Source organism: Castor canadensis, chromosome 15, assembly GCF_047511655.1.
Source record: "Castor canadensis chromosome 15, mCasCan1.hap1v2, whole genome shotgun sequence".
NCBI classification, from domain to species: domain Eukaryota; kingdom Metazoa; phylum Chordata; class Mammalia; order Rodentia; family Castoridae; genus Castor; species Castor canadensis.
Window position 1 is genome coordinate 101318817 of NC_133400.1, and position 18946 is coordinate 101337762.

An 18946-nucleotide genomic window follows, 5' to 3' on the forward strand; every position below is an offset into this window, starting at 1 on the left:
TGGAGGAGGTTGGCTGAGGGTGTGATGAAGAGACGGGACCACGTCCTCGGGCGTGGACAGGAGACCCGGTGGGCAGGGTTGGCCTCTGTTGGACTCAAGTGGCCTCAGGATTATGTGATTGACAGATACCACCAGAAGGGCCCAGAGGGGTGCTTCCACCTCACCGACTGTGGGAGTCACTCTGGGGGCTCATGTCTATCTGCCTGTGGACTTCTGGAGGCTCCACTGTACCTCAAAACTCAACCTGTGTCCAGCAGAGTTCTTCACGTTCTCCTTCGAACCCAGTTCCTTCTCTTCGGAGAATCAGTATGGCCACCTTGCTGCCTGAAACAGAATCCTGGGTTCAGCCTTGACCTCTCTTCCCTTGAGACAGGCTAGAGTTGGAAAAGTTTGGGGCTCATGTAGGTTGCCCAGGGATGGCCCAGACCGCCTGCACCTGTCTGGACACAGCCCATAACCCTCCCCACTCACCGATTAGTGGGTGGGGATCTCCTGGGTCTGCCCTCCCCACGGGATAGTGTAGGTTTTAAAGGCACCTGAAAAAGAAAAGCTCGCTCTTTCTGCTGGTGGGCTCCACCTGCACCCACCATGCTCCCTTTGTGTTTCCCTTTCCCTAACTTTTAATAAACCCCGTTTACAGCCCTGCGTTCTGCTTGGCTTCCTCCATGCTGGAACCAAGGTCTTCTGAAAATATTGTTTGCTTTTAACACCTTACACCTTATCAGTTGCTGGAAACACCAAATTAGTGAGGACTAAGCCTCACCTAACCCAAGTTAGGTTCCTCAAGCCTCCAGTCACAGCGTTTTGTCAGTCCATCTACACATAACCCTGATTCGTGTGAGTTTCTGTGAAAATGCGTCTTCTCTAAAACACACAGCTGATTGAGTGACATTAACTTACGGGGCTGAGGACGCTCCTCTAACCTGTGCCAGGGTTACAGCAGACATCACTTCAGCGTGACATTTGGGGAGCATTTTAAGCAGTGAAATCACCAGCACACGGTACAAAATGGGAGTGGGAGCGTGGCTCTACGTAGCTGAAAGGACACTGGATAAAACCCTCTGTGGGTTGAAACAGGAGGTGAGGCAGGCAAAGGGAAATGGCCCAGCATGGGACCTCTCGCACACAGACAGATGCCTACTCCTCCAGAAGGCATGAACCATGTCTAGAGCAGCAGTTGCTCTCTAAGCTGTCAAGATGCCATCAAGACAGCATCAAAAGGGGCCCCTTTGGGTCTGCCTTGCTTGTTGAAAAGGCCTGCTTCCAGGCCTGACCTCCCTGGCCCAGTCCTGTGCTTAGGACCTCATGAACACTGCTCACATCTCATACATACAATTAAAGGTCGAAAATTAGCACAAGCACACGAGCAGACGCCCCTTGTTATGTGACAACGCTGTGTTACTTAAACCTGCCAGCCACCCTCGCCCCTCCCTAAGGGCTGCCCAGATTTTTCCCACCTTACATTTACAAATTGGCTGAAACAAAGAAACCAAGGTTTCCATGCCACCTGGCAGAGCCACCGCTTCCCTCGTGGTGTTTCCTCTTCCTCTTTCTTTCAATAAAGTTTTGTTACTGTGTTGTAATTTGCCTCTGTCCAGGTCTCTGTTCAGGTGACACAAGAACTTGGGATCTTTTGGAGTAGTCTTTTTTCTTGGTGGTATTGGGGTTTGAACTCAGGCCAGGGCCTCATGCTTGCTAGGCAGGCGCTCTTCCTCTGGAGCCACTCCTCCAGCCGGGACTATGTATGTCTTCTCAGACCACTCAAGGGAGAGTGTCATCTTATCCCATCCCAGCAGGGAACTGGGACTCAAAATAGTGACTCAAAATAGTCACTATTCTGTCAACGCCCACCAATGACCACAAAAGTGCACAAGTATCCATCTTGAGGTCACAGATTTTGGCATGTGCCCTCACTTTAGTCATAACCAGTTGTTGTGGGCTGGTGTCGAGGGTTCTTACCTTCACAGGCCAAAGAATTGGCTCGTGAGGTAGCTGATTGACTCATGGGTCAACAAGGTCGGCAGCAAAGTTGGATTTATTAGAGAAAGAAGAGGCTACAGTTAAAGCAGTGAAAAGGAGCCCGGAAACTGGTGGCTCCCTGCTCAGTGAAGGCTGGGGCTTTTGCGGATGGTTTAACTCTGTGTCAGGGTAAGGGTTAGGTGGGTTTTTCCTTGGTGGATTCGTGTGCACGGGCTCTCTGATGAGCTGGTCTGTTTGCCCCTTCTGGGGGGAAACAACTTGAAAGCATTCTGTTTGCCAGTCCTGTGGCAGATTTACGAGACCCCGTATCTCCTCCTCAGGGTGCAGGGCTCATGGTGCTCTCCATGGGGGATGGGATACTCACTCATCTGTCCTTTAGGTCCCCAGACCCAACACAGTTATGTATATGTAACCAGAAAATTTAGCCCGTTTTCTCCCTTCAGGGTGAGTTCACATCCCTGCCACGCTGCACGGTCATGGTGCACACAGTAGATGGTTGGTAAATAGGTTAAAAAGTAACAATGAAAAGAGCTAACAAAATAGTAGACCTGAGTGTCTCTGGAATAGATGACCGATCATTACCTCAACAGTCACTCTCAGGGCTGGTGGAGTGGCTCAAGCAGCAAGAGTGCCTGCTTATCAAGTGTGAGGCCCTATGAGCCTGAGTTCAAACTCCCAGTGCCGAAAAAGAGTCGTGTGCAATTATAATAAAGTTGCTCAGAGTGAATGAATACATTTAAGTAATTAATTAAACTTTGGTACTAAACCGTTCGCCAACAGAATGAAAAGGGCAGTGACCTATTTGCTGTCCACGCCATTCTTTGCCTCATGGGCTTTTCTCTAGAGATCCATGGGGCTGAATAAAGCCATTTGCTCTCGCTCTGTTGGGTGAGACTCTGATGACTGTGCCTGGATTAATTCTGTCCACTGCTCCTGGTTCTATTTATAACCCACTGCCCTGTTTGTGCAGGGTCCTGGCCAATGGGCGCCGGGGGCTTTAGCCTCCCTCCACTTTCTCTGCAGGGAGTTTTGTCCCCTTTAAACACTGAGCAGTGCAGGGGAGGGGGATGGCATTCTTTCAGTTTCCTCGAAGCTGGTATCCAACAGGGTTTGCCCAAGTCCTGACGGAAGCTTCTCGGGGACCCTGGCTGCCGGGCAGGGAGCTACTGAGAGGCTGTTTCAGTTGGATGCTTGGCAGCTGGACAGCTTTTATTTTGCATGACAGTCTCGGTGACCACTCATCTCTCCGCCCTCACTCATTCGGTCTGAAAAAAGGAGAAGAGGAAAAAAAAGACTGAGGGCAATTCTCAAATCTCGGAGTACTCCATGTTCTGGAAACATTCCCTTGCCCCTCCCAGCTCACGGCTTTGACTCCGACACAGACTGCACAGGACTCTTTTCTCCCTTCAGTTGCAGGGATGGAAGCCATGGCTACCTGCATACCATGCCAGCGCCCTGCCGCTGAGCCACACTCCACGCCTAGCTTCTTGGCCACTCAGTCCTTCCTCTGGCCTGTGCCCCCCATCCCTCCCCATGTCCGTTCTGCACCTCAGTGCTGAAAGTCCCTGAGCCCACGCTTTCCCATTGCCCAGGAGCAAGGCCAGCAGCCTGAGCCTGGACTTCAAGGCTGATGTTGCCACCTGGCCTCTGCAGGGTCCTCAGGTTCTCATTACGTCACCCATGTCAGCCCTGACCTGACTCTGACTCCTTCAAGGCCTGGCTCTGTGGATGGTCCCACTTAAGTCTGTTGCACCCCATCACGTTGTTCACGAATGCTTTTTAATTTTTTTTCTTTTTGAGACAGGGTCTCACTATGTAGCCCAGGTTGGCCTTGAACTCTTCATCCTCCCCCAGTGCTGGGATTACAGGTGCGCATCACCAGAAGCTTTCTGTTGCCTTGTGCATGGCCCAGGACTTACTGAAGCCCAGTGCTGTTCAACAGAAATGCAATGCGAGCCATAAGCGGAAGTCTCATGTGTAATCATGGATTTTTAGCAGCCATATTTTAAAAAGTTAAACAGGTAGAATTAAAAATACATTTAACTGAGCACAACCAAAATATTACTTGAACTTACAGTCAACATAAACAAATTCTGGGTTGGTGAAATGGCTCAAGTGGTAGAGCACCTGTCTAGCAAGCGTGAGGCCCTGAGTTCAAACCCCAGTGCTGCCAAAAACATAAATAAAATAAATGAAGGATTTTGCCAGGTGCCTGTGGCTCCCGCTTGTTATTATTATTGACTCCTTGGATGAGCCATTTCTGGGAAGAATAGCTATTAAAATAGATTAAGAATCCCAGAAAGGATTCAAAAGGTTCAATAGAAAGATAAAATTTGACATGGATAAGTTAAAGTACTGCTTTTAGGGTTAAAAAAAATCCAACTGCACAAGAATAAGTTTTTTGGCAGAAGAAGGATAGAAAGTGTAACGGGGGAGGGGAATATAATCAATATAAACCCGGTTGTGGCAGAAGACCAGCTCTGGAGCTTAAGGTTGTGTGACCTGGAGAAGGGACATGCTGGAGGTGTATGCTGGCTGTCGGGGGACGGGGACAGCCCCTCGAATGACTGCAGGAGCAGTGCTTTACCAGGGCTCTGTCACCTGCGTGACTTTTGAGAGGTGACTGAGTCATAAGAGCAGAGCTCCTGAAGGATGGACTAGTGTCCTTTTGAGAGAGGCTCAAGGGAGAGCCCCGGCTCACGTAGAAGGCCCTCCCTGTGGCCCGCTGTGAGAAAGAAAAGGCCCTTAGCAGCCGCCAAATCTCCAGGCACCTCGCTCTTGAAATCCCAGCCTCACAACTGTGGGCGTAGATTCTGTTGTTTATTAATAACCAAATCTTAGGTGTGTTGTTAGGAGCGCCAACAGACCAAGAGAGCATCTCAGCAGATGAAAATGAAAACCACATATTTAAATCCCAGCTACTTAGGAGGCAGAGATCAGAAGGATCGAGGTTCGAAGCCAGCCCCTGGCAAATAGTTCTTGAGACCCTATCTCGAAAAAACCTAACACAAAAAGGGCTGGTGGAGTGGCTCAAGGTGTAGGTCCTGAGTTCAAACTCCAGTACCTAAAAAAAGAAAAAAAAAAACCAAAAAAACAAGCAAACACATATTTTCAGAAGTTAGTACCTCTTTCCCCTGAGAAGTGTGACTTTAAAAGCAGGGGTGTAGCTCAGTGGTAGAAAGCTTGCCCAGTAGGTGCGAGGCCTCGGGTTGATCCGCAGCACTGCAAAATGAGTAAGTAAATAAATAAAAGCAGGCACTGACACTCCCCATGGGTGTCAAAATATGTGGTGGGATTTTGCGTTATTGCTTCTGGCTTTTTACATAAATAGTCCCAACCAGAGCCACAGGAACTCCATAGCAATCTTCGCTCACCTCGGGGTGTCATTTATTGATACCAATATGTTCACCTCACTGAATATATACCACAATGCAGAGCCCACCCTTAAAATCGTGAGGTCGGTGTTGTGTGCTCTGTCCCCCTGTCGTGTGTCCTGACACTGGAGACTAGCCGGTCTTGGCTAGTCTCCCTTCTGCACACATCACTGTCAAGGAATGTGCCCTGAGGCAATTTCAGTCCCCAAGGCTTTGCAATGACTTCTTTTCCTATTGCGCATCATACAACCAAACCTTCTGTCACCTAACTAGCATGGTAAAGGCAGCAAACTGACAGACGAAATGCAAGGAGTTCATGCCATGCAGGGTGTGAAGGGCACACCAAAATGCTTCCCATTCTTGCCCTCCCTCCCTCCCACGCGGGCAAGCTGCTCTACTTGCTGTTTGAATGAATACTTGACACTTGGAAAGATGGCTAGGTAATTACTGGAAGGTGGGGCTCAGGGAGGAGGTGGCAAATTCTGGGGAGGGGTGGGTAGAGAAGCCTCCAGCCGCAAATCTCACCTCCTGACCTGTGGCCTCTCACAGTCATCTCCTGGTCACCCAGTCCCAACACCAATTTCTCTTATTGCTTTTGGGGTGAGTTCTATGTGTGGGAAGATTAAAAAGGAGAGAGGCCCCTGGGAAGACAGAGGATGCTTTTATGTTAGGTGTCTGAAGCACTCAGAACACTTCATAATTATGTTTCTACTGAATGCATTCAGAACAGAAAGTCCCTTCATAACCAAACCCAGTAATCTTGGGTATTCACTCCAAGGGTTGGGGGTGTAGCTCAGTGGAAGAGAGCTTGCTCAGTGCGCACACTTGGCGGGGATTTGATCTCCAGCACCGCAAAGATAAAGACTTCACTGTGTATGCTGCATTGCACCCTAACTCTAACTTCCTCACCTTTGTGTCTAAGTTGGTTAGAGCTGTCTGCCATTTTTCTTTTCCCTGGAAGGGGCAAAGCCTGTCTCTCTTCTCTCCTTTCTTTAAGGAGCGAGTCCAGTTTTGTTTTGTTTTGGTTTGTCTGAATTGAGGGTTAGTTCCCAAGACCTAGCGTCTTTTCCCTGACGTTTCAATTTGGAATTGCTCTGTGTTCATGGCCAGGCTGAAAGACACGTTCGTTAGTCTCTTCAAGTTCCCCAAGTGGACAAGGCGCTCTTCTCGGTGCTGCGCGCATCAACCAAAGCCAGCGAACACGTGAGAACACGAGCCCCACGCAGGTCTAGCTGTCCCCAGTCCTCCCGATGGCCAGCCAGACGCGACACCTGGCCTCCCCCGCGATGTACAGCTAGTGCTCTTGCACCTGCGGCCCCTTGGGGGCTGGTCTTTGTGAGCAGGTGGGTGTACTAGGTCCGGTCTTGGAGCATGGGCAGGTGAGGGCAGCAGGAGCCTGGCTGGAGGTGAGTGGGGAGGCTGGGGCTGAGGGCGCAGAAGGGGTGAGGACTGGACTGGAAGGGTGGGATCGGGTTGGAGGTGGGGCGCAGAGGGGTGGGGCTGGGGCGGGAGGTGAGACGGGGCACTGGGCCCGGGGCGTCGCAGAAGGGTAAGGACCCATCTGGAGGCCAGCCCGGCTGCAGGGCGGGGTCTCGGGGAGCCAGGGACCCGCGGAGTGGGGGCGGGGCTCGGCGGGTGGGGCAGTCCGGGACCTGGCAGGGTCTCGGGACCACGGAGGCCTCAGAGGAAGCGGAGGGGGCGGGGCCCGGCAGTGGAAGGGGCCTGGCAGTGGGCGGGGCGAGAAGTGGACTGGGTTCCGGGGACCTCGGTGGGCGCGCGTTCCCGGCGGGGCCACAGAGAGGGTGCGGAGAGGGCGGGGCCCGCAGGGCGGGGCAGTGGGCGGGGCCCGATGGGTGGGATAGTGGGCGGGGCCCGCAGGGCGGGGCCGTGGGCGGGGCTCCGCGGGGCTCCCAGGACCTCGATGGGCGCGCGCTCCTGGCGGGGCCTCAGAGGGAGCGGAGGGGGCGGGGTCCCGCGCGGGGGGGCGGGAGGGGGCAGTGGGCGGGTCCCGCTGGGGTGGGGCCGCGGGGCCCGGCAGTGGGCGTGGTCCCATGGGGGCAGTAGGCGGGGCCCTCCCGGACGGGGGGGGCAGTGGGCGTGACTCCGAGGGGCAGTAGGCGGGGCCCGGTGGTGGGCGGAGTCCCGCGGACGGACAGTGGGCGTGGCGGCAAGGGGCGCGGCCCCGCGGGGTTCCCAGGACCTTGGCGGGCGCCGGCGCGTGGCGGGGCGGGACACGATGAGCATGGCCGGGGCGGCGGGCGCGGCGCGCGGGCTGCGGGTGGACGGGCTGCCGCCGCTGCCCAAGAGCCTGAGCGGGCTTCTGCACTCGGCGGCGGGCGGCGCGGCAGGCGGCTGGCGGCACCTGGAGCGGCTGTACGCGCAGAAGTCGCGCATCCAGGACGAGCTGAGCCGCGGGGGCGCGGGCGGCGGGGCGCGGGCGGCGGGGCTCCGCGCCAAGCCCCCGAACCTGGACGCCGCGCTGGCGCTGCTGCGCAAGGAGATGGTGAGACGGCGCGGGGCGCGGCCGTTGGGGGCCGTCGGGTGGGGGGCGTCCTTTCCCCGGGGAGCCCGCGGTCCGCGCGGCGCGGGGTGGGCGGACCGCAGAGGGAACAGCCGCGCTGAGATCCGGACTGAGCGCGGAGCTTCCTGCGTCCCGGAGGGGGCGGACGGCCGCGCAGCCCGTGATCGGGGACCCGGCGAGGCCGTTGTCCTCGTCCTCCATTCTCGATGGCCGCCCCGTGACTCCCTGGAGCTGTGTCTGGTCCCGGCAGCGGGACTTAATTTTTCCAGGGCTGGGCGGCGCAGTTGGTGTTCCTGCACCGGGACACCGAGTTAGGGGTCCGCGACCGGGATCCGGGTCGCAGCCAGCCTTGCCCAGCCCTCCTTCCCGCCCGGGCGCGGGGGCCGAGGGGACACAACGCCGACCCCACCCTCCTCCCTGGCCGTCCCCTTGTCCGCGATCTGCCTTCCCTAGGCCAGGTACTTTATTAAGGAAACCTAATACAGAAAAGCCGCTTCCCCCCCACCCCAAGAATAAAGTCACCGAAATTGTTAAAGGATTTGAGCCTTTAAGTCACCTGGTGCATTTAGCATATTGTTTAGAAAATTTCAGTTCATGCCTCCGTGGTTTTCCAGGAGCGTCTGTGTCTGTTGCGAGAACCAAGACGTAATTGAATCCAGACAGCAGCTTCTTCACTCTTAATTAGATCCTGCCTCCCACTCTGCCGCTGGCGTTGAAGTAATTCCTAATTCTCTGAAAAGATGTTCTAGGCGTCCTCCAGAACCACTTAAGCTCCAAGCCAACCATTTTTATTTATTAATAAACACGAGCACGAGGGTGGTGCGGCCAGCGAACAGCGTTTTTATCAGATAAGTGCAACCCAGTGTGTTTACAGCTGAACTCCAACATACAGAGTGGGGCGAAACAGGAAGACCCACCTGGGTGTTTAGTTCCTGTTTTTTGGGGGTTGGGGAGGAGGGCGGTACTGGTGTTTGAACTCAGGGCCTCCAGCTTGCTAGGCTGACTCTCTACCACGTGAGCCGCTTCCCCACTCCTTTTTGCATTGGCTATTTTTGAGGTAGGGTCTCATTTTTTTTTTTTCCTTTGCCAAGTAAGCCTGGACGGCATCCTCCTACTTAGGCTTCCTGCATAGCTGGGAAGATAGGCGTACACCACATCCAGCATTTTGTTGGGTCTGTGAACTTTTTGCCTGGGATTGGCCTCAAACCTCCATCCTCCCCATCTCTGCCTCTCAGGTATCTGGGATTACAGGATGAGCCACCCTGCCCTGCTTTGAATTCCTTTCTTGAATAAGAGGCTCTGGAGGTTGCTGTAATGGCTTGGGAGCCAGCTGCCATTCCCTCCTGGTGTGAATAAAGGACAGTCACAAGCTTATAATTATGCCTTAGGCCAGAGGGCTTCTCAGCCTAAGAAACAGCCTCCCTTCCTCTGTCTGATACTCAGCTGTAATAAAGATTGCATGGCTACAGGTCCTGACAAGTCCCTTTCAAGAACTGTCACTAGATCTTTAAAAGCACTGTCTCTTTAAGAGATTTACTGCTGGGGCTCTGGGTTCCCTCCAGAATCTTCTGTAGAATGTCTGTGTGGCTCTAGGTCATTTGAAGGCCTGAGGTCACATCTGTGATGGGACATAACTAGATATCACAGGTCCTGCAGAGAAGGGGAGGGTGTCTCTTAGAAAACCTGCAGTCCTGGAGGGGTGGAGACCTCAGGTGACAGGACTCAACAAGAAGGGCACCAGGAAGGGAAGGGGCAGAAAGCTAGCACTGTGAGCCTGCAGCTCGACCACCACGAGCCTGAGCAAGGGGATGGAAGGTGGCCTTAGTGGCGTGGGAAGCTTGGGTATCACGGGCTCCACCAGCAGGAGGACGGCACGCAGCAGGCACAGGAGAGAGGGAGGAGGCTCCCTGGGAGATGCCCAGAAGGGCTGGGTTCTGCAACACTGAACAGTCCAGTGGGAGCTGGGTTTTGGAGGCAGAAGCTAGAATAAGCTACAGGAACTGCTAATTAAATGTCAGAGTCCACAAAGGTGACAAAAAAGGAATCAAAGATGCTTCAAGCTTTTTTTTTTTTTATGGAAAGTGCATCAAAGCAAAACAATTAAAAATTACAGTCCTGGCACAGATATGATCACTGCTAATATTTTTGGATAGCTTATATAGAGGCAAAAAATGAGTACTTTTGGCAGACCCGGTGGTTCATGCCTGTAATCCCAGCACCAGGAGACAGGCAGGAAGAAGGTGAATTTGTGGCCACCTGGCCTGTATAGTGAGTTCCAGGACACTTTGTGCTGCATGGGGAGACCCTGTTTGAAAATAACAAAACAAGCGCTTCCTACACATTGACTTACTCAAGCCTTAGAAGTTTTCTGTGGGATGCGTTCTTAAAGTCTATTTTATGTTAAAAAGTCAGATTACCAGCATTTAACTCCCCTGCTGTCACAGATCCTGCCCAGAGCCCTGTCTAATCATCACCCACTGTACTCTGTGCACATGGATCACGTTGCGTGTTCTGGGATGCCTTTGTCACACCTGTTGTCACTACCTATGTAATTGTCTCCGGTGACTACACACTGTGTCTTTGTGTGGCAATGGGAGGTGTCTCCTCTTGAACCCTGATAATGGGCAGGTGGGGTTCCTTGCATTGCAGCAGTGGGTGGGGACGAGTGGCTGTCTTGGGGACGAGTGGCGAGCACTTACATCTCAGAAGGCGGAGCTGCAGGCTGGAAGAGAGACCTGGGTTGCAGAGAACCCCGGGAAGCAAATACCACCTCACAGGAGGGGCACTGAGGGCACCGGGTGGAGTCTGGGGGAGCTGCTGTCCAGGGCGGAGAGGTGGGGGCCCACGTGGGCAGAGGATTCGGTCCCATGATTGGTGACACCCTGTTCTGTGCAGTTTATGGCTTCAGTTCCAAGTGTCTGTGCTTCCTATTCTGGTAGCCACATCTGTGAAGTTCTGTAGCCACTTGCTCTGTAAAAGCAAGAACTGAAAAAGTCCTTTTAAAGACGTTTGCTATTTCCACATCGGAGAGTGTTTTTAGGTCACGTTCAGCATGCTTACTGTGGGGAATACGAGGACAAGTGGGACATGCCTGGTCGTTCAGCAGCAGGTAACACCTGCGGGATGTGCTTAATCTGGAGGTGCTCATTCTTCTCTGCGGAAGTCTCTGTTAGTGTTAGAAATGCACTTGGAAGTAGCTTTTTGCAAAAGGAGGCGCTTATGAAAGGGCTGGACGTGTGCAGAGACAGACCAGAGCCAGACTGCACTGAGGGGTTCTCCCTCCCCTGCACTTTCCGCGTTTCCTCCTGTTGGAACTTGGCCCTGACATATTGAGGCTCAGTTTTGGCCATACTTAGTTCCAGTTTGTAAATACTGCAGAAGGACACCGATTGCCCAGTTTTGGTAGCTTGGCTAGCCTGGGCCAGCTAGTAGTGACAAGGACAGCATTGTATTTTATTAAGTTGGTGAGACCATGTTCCCCACAGAAGGACAGTTTGCAGGCGAGGACGGCCAGGCGAGGTCATGGTGGTCGTAGTCCTGTGATTAGAAGAGGTATTTTCTCATAGCACTTTAAACTTTCATCTGGTATTTACCAAGCTATAGCAAACTATCAACTGATCGTTTACCAAACTCACAAGTGCCTTACAAGTAGCACAACCCTGCTCCTTCTTCCCCTTTTAGCTGAAGGCGTCCGTCCGTGGTTACATGTAAACGTCTGGGTGTCCCACTGGTTGGCATGATGGGTACCTCCTCACTTCAGCCCCTGTGCTTCTGCACCTTGAGGACTTCAGCACCCTCCACTGCGCAGGCCCTGGTCTCTGCATTGCCGGAGCTCTGTCTTGGAGGCTGGTGGGAACAAGGATATGTAGGGCGGCTTGAGAAGCCCATGATGGCCTCTTGCAGGTCCCTCCCACAAAGCAGCGACTGGAGGCGCCATGATTTTGCTCAAGGAAAGCCACTGTAAACACCACAGGGACAGGGATGTCAGATTCCCCTCACAAAGCCATTTCCCCCGACCCTGTGGTAGGAGCTGCACGTGCGGACCACAGACTCAGGAAATCAGCCCCGAGGCTGGCTGGGCAGCAGATATTGCCCTCGGCCAATGCCATCCTGCAGGCAGAGCCCACCTCCCCCTCACCATCCCCATGGCCGTCCCCACAGACACTCAGCACAGAGGTGGTCATTCTCCATAGGACCCTAGAGACAAAATCCCTGGGCCTGCCTTCTAGGACTTCAGAAACTCACTAAGGCACGTGGCCTGTTGGTGTTTTGCCTGTCCACTTCTTTGGTTGTTCCTGATAGTCAGGTCTTGCAGGAGTGCATAGTCTGTGCCTCGGATGGGGTGGGGCACTGCCCTTGACCTGAGCCCCATAGTCAAGGTTATCTCTGCGAAGGCCAGTCGGGCTGGTGGGCAGAGGGAGGTGACTAAGGCATGTGGAGACGAGAAGGGAAGGAGAGTGACCGATGTCTTCCTAGGTGGTTGACTGGATGGATCCAGGTGGTTAAGTTAAATTTTTTGGCAGTACTGAGGTTTGAACTCAGGGTCTTGCATTTGCTAGACAGGCCCTCTACCACCTGAGCCTTACCCCTTTAGCTGTTTTTCAGTTAGGGTCTTATTTTCTTGCAAGGGCCAACCTGAGAACCTCCATCCTCTTATCTGTGGCCTCCCAAGTAGCTGGGACTATAGTCTTGTACCACCATGTCTGACTTTACTGAGATGGGATCTTGATAACTTTTTGCCTGGGTTGATTTGAACTGCAGTCTTCCCTGTCTCTACCCTGAGTACCTGAGCTTGCAGTGTGAGCCATTTGAATTTTTAATGCCCTTAGAATGTTTCATTTTTATAGTCAAAAGAATGTACAAAGACATTTTTAATGAAGATGTGCAATTGCTTTTCTTCTACCTGTTGCTGAGCACGATGAGGTTCAAAGTGGCCCTCCACACTCAGTAGCAGAAACCCCACCTGGGACTTCGGAACCTAGTGGGGGGAACTGACCCGTACGTGTAGGGTGGGGCCAGCTTTGGGCTTGGCTTAGTCTGGTGGGGGGGTTAACCACACAAATGGGTTTATCTTCTGTCTGAATCACCAGGGCTCTTCAGAGTGAAGTCCTAAGCTTGCTTGGTGGGGGCTAAGACACCAACAGGAGGTGAAGCCGCCCAAATGACACAGGTCAGCATGGGGCCCAAGGGGGCTGCTCTGTCCACGGAGCTCAGGCGGTGCGTCTGCTGGCCTCCTTTCCTCTGCTTTATCTGACTAGTGTGCAGGTCAGCGTCCTCCTGTCAACACATGTTTATCAGAAACCAGGTTACGGCCGCTGGGGCCTCTGCTCTCTTTGCTTTGTGTGCAGTCTTGTGGGTACAAGATGGACACCTTGATCACGTTTGCCCATTTCCTGAGTCTTTTCTAAAATGATTCACAAGCCGTCTGTCTATGCTTACTCACTACGTTTTTAAAGGATGACTGGAAGGTGTCTCTCACTGTAAGTTAAGCAAAATTCATGCAGAAAAGCTGGAAAATTCAGAAAAGCCAAAAGTAAACAACGAGCCAGGTATGGTGACGTATGTCTGTCATCGCAGCCCAGGCCCAAAAGCCCCGTGAACATGGGCTGTGATCCCCAAGGCAGGCTGCACAGTCGTCCTGCACGGGTACCTGGGTATGGTCTAGTCCCTGTCTCATGGTCTCTGGCCAGGTGTACGCTCAGCTGATACTACACAGAATCAGTGCCCACCTCGGAGCGAGGAGGAGGACGTCCCTGTGTACAGCCGGGCTTCTGCCCCGTCCCTAGAAATGAGCTAGTTAGCAAAGGAATGTGGTGTCTTATGGCTGTTGATACCTGTCAGCTGGTCCTGAAAGCTTCTGAAGTATGTAATCCTGCCAGCAGCTGGGGGTGGAACCCAGCCCCCACACATGCCAGGCAAGCACTGGGCCACTGAACTGTAGCCCCAGCCCTACGAGCTCTTAAAATTAAGAGAAATATGCTGGCTGGGGAAATGTAAAGCAGGATAGAAAGCTGTGAATTGAAGGAGCAATGGTTCCCCTCTCCTCCTTCACCCAGTCCTGCTTTCCAGAAAGTTCTGCAGACATTTTGTCTTCCGGTCAAAAGTTTGTCTGTGTGCGCTGTGAGCCCCTGCTGAGCTTTGGGGTAACGGCACCTTGGCCACTGTGATAGACAGAGCTGCCTCCCCTTGAGTGAGTGCCCCGATTTGACTGTGGCTACACCATAATTCATTCGTGTTCCCCCTCTCTCCCCCAACCCTCACAGGCTCCTGCTGGCTCTGTGGCCCAGGCCAGCCCGAACCTCCTGTTCCTCCTGCCTCAGTCTCCCGAGTGCAGGGATTACAGACATTGGCCACCGCGGCCAGTTTTATACCATCATTTCTTAAACCTGGTGGTTTTCTGCCCAGGTTGAGGGTGGGCAGTGAGAGGAGACAGTGGGCTGGCAGGAGTGTCATCTCACAGGTGCAGTCCACCTGGCCTCTGCTTTTCCACTGTGGCATGGAGCAGAAATAAGACCACTTCCCTGTATGTTTGGGTGTTTCAACTCTGCTGTATTTGGGAAGACATTGCTTTTATCTCTTAGCACACTAATGAATTACCTCAACTTTTACATCTAGTTTCTTAGTATTCTTAAAAATGTTTTTATCCTTAAAAACACTATGTTTTCATGATGTTTTGAATCAGCAAAAATTTCCTTTTAAAACTCCGTCTGATCTCCTAAGCCTTGTCTCCTTGCGTTCAGAACCCCTCCCCTGCTGCAGCCTTCAGATGCTCTTGAGACTTCAGTGACCAAACCCCAGCTGGGCCCCACCGTCCGGTCTAGTGTAGTCCCACAGTCGAGTCTATTGTTAAGGTTTTGCATGGAAAAGGAAGTGATTGGGGTGGGGAGGGGAGGAGGCCAGGCCGAGGCGGTAGCCACCTGGCAGCAGGAGGAGTGAGGGGAGCTGGCAGGAAAAGGGAGAATGGCCAGGAAGGAAGCAGGAGCAGAGAAGGAAGGACATTAGCAGTTGGTGGCAGGGGAAGACTTTCTCAGGGTCTAGAATAAAGGACCGTCAGTGGCAGGGTCTGGGAGTTCTGTATTTTTCTTCAATGAGCTTGTTTGAGTTTTCACAGCAGTTTTCAGAAGGGTGCAGTGCTTTCTAAATCCAGCTGTGGACGAGGAGAGCAGCCCCTGTCCTCCTACCAGGATAAGTGTGCACACTTCCTAGGATGGCAGGTCCCCTGGGTGAAGGGACCAGTGGTAGGTGTTAAGGGCTTGCTGAGTCCCCTCAGTTCCCTCCCTGCCTCACTGTTTTCTCTGGAAGGGACTTCATTGTGTCCTGCAGCCCAGCCCCCCGGGGATGTTCCCTCTTTCCCTTTGCCACATCCCAGACTGCTCCATGCTGTAGAGCCTCAGGAGGAACTGTGGTCCAGCCCCTTGCTCCTCTCAGACATGGTTCTGATGAGAGCACTGTCTGTGATGGCTGTAGGCACCAGGGCTGCCTGCCTAGCTCTGTGCCTGCCTGAGGAATGCAGGGGACCCAGGACCACCCTCTCCAGGCCAGGCTTCTGCTGCCACCTGTGCTTTCTCTGTAGGGTGTCTGCGAGTTCTCCAGCCACCACCCGCATGTCTCCTCTGCAGGGCTCTGGTCTGGGTGCTGAGGGTGCCCAATGGGGATGGGTCACAGCAGGAGAAGGGATCTGTGTGGAAAGTAGGCATAAATGCCAGAAGTCAGGTGGAGACGCGGAGGGAAAGGATGAAGTATGGCTGAGGCAGTCAGCGTCCTGAAGTGGGAACGGCTGTGAGGTCTTAACCAACTCAGAGCCAGGTGGGGCCATTCGGGTGAAGGGTCTCCACCTGACCTGAAGCTTGCCTGCAGTGCAGGTGGAAGGTGGAGGCAGAGGAACAGGCAGGCCAGGTGATGGAGTGCAGCCCCAGGGTTTTCAGCTGCTCTGCAAAATGAAAGTGTTAGACAGCCCAGGGGAGGACCAGGTGTCCTGGGCAGGAACTCGGGGCTACTTACCTGAGGCCTAGCTAATTGCAGGGTTTCTTGCAAGCCAGAGGAAGTTGAGTCTGATGCCTGAACGAGGCGGCATTGAGGAGCCGGGGCCTGCGGAGGCGTGTGCAGGTCCTGTTACATCTGCCTGAGCCCTTGGCACGGGTTCGGTTGTGTAATAGGAGTGCGCAGACCTGCGCAGTGCTCTAGGCGGGTCTGACTTGCTTCCAGGCCAGTGTCCTACTCAGTGACAAAGCAGCTCTGAGTCACCCCTGCTGTGCCGTGCTGTGCTGCACTGCAGAGAGGGCAGGCGGGGAGGTGGGTGGCTGGGGAGCACTACCTCAGGAGAGCAGCCTGGAGCCATGTGTCTCTGGGTGGCATGGGGTTACCATCTAGCACGGTTTCAGAGCCATCGAGCCCAGGCTCCTTTCTCCCCCTGGACCGACCCCAGGTGACCCAGGAAGGTGAACGTTCACATCTGTTCATTGTGAACAGAAGTGGGAAGTAGAATCTTGGAAAGTTACCCTGCAGGTGTCAGAGTGCATGGGTAGAAGTGTGTCCAGGTTTCTGATGAAGCGCTGGTGGGATTTCGTAAACAAATGGGAGGTATGACTTTATTAAAGTTAGTATTCCTTGTCTTAATCCTAGAAGGGTCAGGTGCATTTGGGGTTGCTGAGTCAGAATCAGTGGAGTGAACAGCCATTCTGGCGGCCATAGAAACTGAACTCCTCTGCAGTCTGTCACGTGTACATGTGGCGTGTGTTGTGAGCGGTTACCATGGGCAGTATCTGCTGTGGGCTGGGACCTGACATGGACTGGGTTTCATTTGACCCTCCTCACAGGTCCCCAGGAGAAGCTATTGTCAGAGATGGTAAGCAACTCCCTCAGGGTGGACAGACAGAAGGCGGCGTTCTCCAACTCCTTGCTGAGTGTTTCTTCCTCTTGGGCTCCCAGCAGGTCCAGCTGTGTGGTCAGCATCAGCGAGGGCTTGTTGGAAGACGGTCGTCCAGTGGCCCAGGCTGCTGACTCACGTCCCCTCATGGTTCTCGACTCCACTGAAGGTTAAGGTGCACTGGGCTCTCCTGCTTTCTGAGTGTCATGACTGACGTTCTCTCTGTGACTGACAAAGGACATTTCCTGTCCTCACAGCTTTTCTCCAGGATCGCACTGGGGAAGAACTTGAAGATGAACTCAGTTGTGACTTTCTAAGTGTTCCCTTTCTGTCACCACCTGCTTTTGTGAAGACAGCTTCCAGGGGATGCTGCCAAGGACATGTCTTACTGGGCTTCACGGTCATCCGGGTGCTTTGGGGATGGGTTCCACAGCTACTGTGGGTTAGGACTGAGGTAGAGGAGAGGGGGGTCTGACCTCTGATGGTCCTGGGTACTTAGGGGCTCCAGTGTAGAGGCTGATGTGCAGGCGCTCGTGTGTCATCAGTGACTGATGAACTGGTCACTCTGTGCCCCTGGGAGTTGAGAATGACTGAATTGCTTAGGCCCTAACATAGTGGACGGCAAAGCAAATGTAGGTGTTCTGCAAGTCTGATTAGGGAGAGGGACAGACACCCTGTGACCTGGCATCCCCCATGAAACCTGCTGTTGTTTCACCAGGCATGCTGAAGAGCACCAGAGTGAACTCCCTACAGGTGCGACCCTTTCCAGACACTGAGCAATGTCGGGGGTGTGGCAGGGCACAGGGAAGGTGTAGAAATCCAGAGCATCCCAGCAAAGCCGCTCTGAGTCATTCTCGGTGTGGAAGGAAGGAATGTGCTGGCCTGGGCAGACTGCCGTCTGAGAGCGCAACTGAAATTAAACTCCAGTGCTGACTTCTTGTTTTTACCTCCCCACCCTTCCCTCAAGGTTGGCCTTCGCCAGCTGGACATGTCCTTGCTCTGCCAACTGTACAGCCTTTACGAGTCGATTCAGGAGTACAAGGGAGCGTGTCAGGCAGCCTCCAGCCCAGACTGTGCCTACACCCTGGAGAACGGCTTCTTCGGCGAGGAGGAGGAAGACTTCCAAGCGCAGAGCTCCCTCCATGAAGGCAGAGGCCGAGGCCCTCTTCGAGACTTGTCACTGCCTGTCTCCCCGCTGTCCAGCAGCAACTGGATTCTGGAGTCCATTTAGGGCTTCAGATGGGGCCTTTGACCCCGGCAGACTGTCGGCATCTGCTTCTCCTGCAAGAAAGCAGCGCTGCCCTGCGTGGCGGATGGTCCCTAGTGCAGGGACAAATGCCACAAGTTTAGTGCTGATTCATCTGCGTGGGATGGCTGCAGGGTCTGCTGGGTGGCCTGGAGGGACTTAGACTCTGTGACACCGAGTATTAGGCAGGCCTGAGGTTGGCTTATGGGAGATTAATGGGATTCTTGTGGAAGGCCTTAGTGGGTGTTCTGTAAGGGCAATTTACCAGATTATTCACTGTTTTTGGTTTAGGGTTCCTGCTTCTGGTGTGTGAGGTGGGCAAACCACTTCACTGTGCCCCCTCCTCAGTGTGGTCTGCAGCTTTTCTTGCTGTTAATGAGCTTTTCGACTCTTTGTTCTGCTTGGTTTGTAAGCTGCATCACTAATGGTCGAGGTGCCCGGGTGAGAGCTTTCTACTGAAGAATACCTTTCTGCCACACCAGCCAACTGCTTTCTCTCACCCCATGAAAACTGTAGATCATTCTTCGTCGGGTGTAGAAGGAGGGAAGATGATAAAAACGACAACCCAGTTCTGCACCGTTCACTGTGGGATGGCAGGGCTGGTTTTCAGAGACTCTGGATGTAACTAGTATGACACAGCCGACTGCCCTCCCTCCCGCCCAAGGCCTTATGTATTTATTAACACACTTTATGGGAATGTTACTTTGTAGGTTAAACATGAGGATAAAATGCCCAGCTGTTGCCATGTATTATTTTGTTCTTAATCCTGAATGTGAAAGAAAATGAGGTTTTGCCATTAAGTGGATTTGGAAAGCTTTACCCTGTCGAGCTACAACTTTGAATATCCGTAAGACAATTCCAGGCTGACTCCTCTTTCTTTCAGTGATAATTGCTCACCATCGCCATCTTCAGGTTGGAGGGGGGAGCATGCAACTCAACATGACCCCTTACCTGGTCCC

General features: G+C 53.4%; 1 protein-coding gene and 2 long non-coding RNA genes across 4 annotated transcripts; 1 reads left to right on the forward strand and 2 right to left on the reverse strand.

Annotated features, from left to right (window-relative positions):
• Positions 1–1945: 1945 nt before the first annotated feature.
• Positions 1946–5471, reverse strand: LOC141417320 (uncharacterized). Its single transcript, XR_012441844.1, has 3 exons — positions 5355–5471; positions 5106–5202; positions 1946–3245 (listed from the first exon to the last, which is right to left on the reverse strand). It is a non-coding gene; the product is annotated as an uncharacterized lncRNA (long non-coding RNA).
• A 2119-nt stretch (positions 5472–7590) lies between these two features.
• Fam89a (family with sequence similarity 89 member A) lies at positions 7591–18848 on the forward strand. Its single transcript, XM_020176638.2, has 2 exons — positions 7591–7857; positions 17709–18848. The coding sequence occupies exons 1-2, from the start codon at positions 7591–7593 to the stop codon at positions 17970–17972; spliced, it is 531 nt and encodes a 176-aa protein (XP_020032227.1). The 3' UTR covers positions 17973–18848.
• Positions 8403–15979, reverse strand: LOC141417576 (uncharacterized). Of its 2 annotated transcripts, none has more exons than XR_012442236.1 (2): positions 15877–15979; positions 8403–11721 (listed from the first exon to the last, which is right to left on the reverse strand). It is a non-coding gene; the product is annotated as an uncharacterized lncRNA (long non-coding RNA). The 2 variants fall into 2 exon arrangements; XR_012442237.1 differs by having other exon boundaries at positions 8403–11833.
• Positions 18849–18946: the final 98 nt, after the last annotated feature.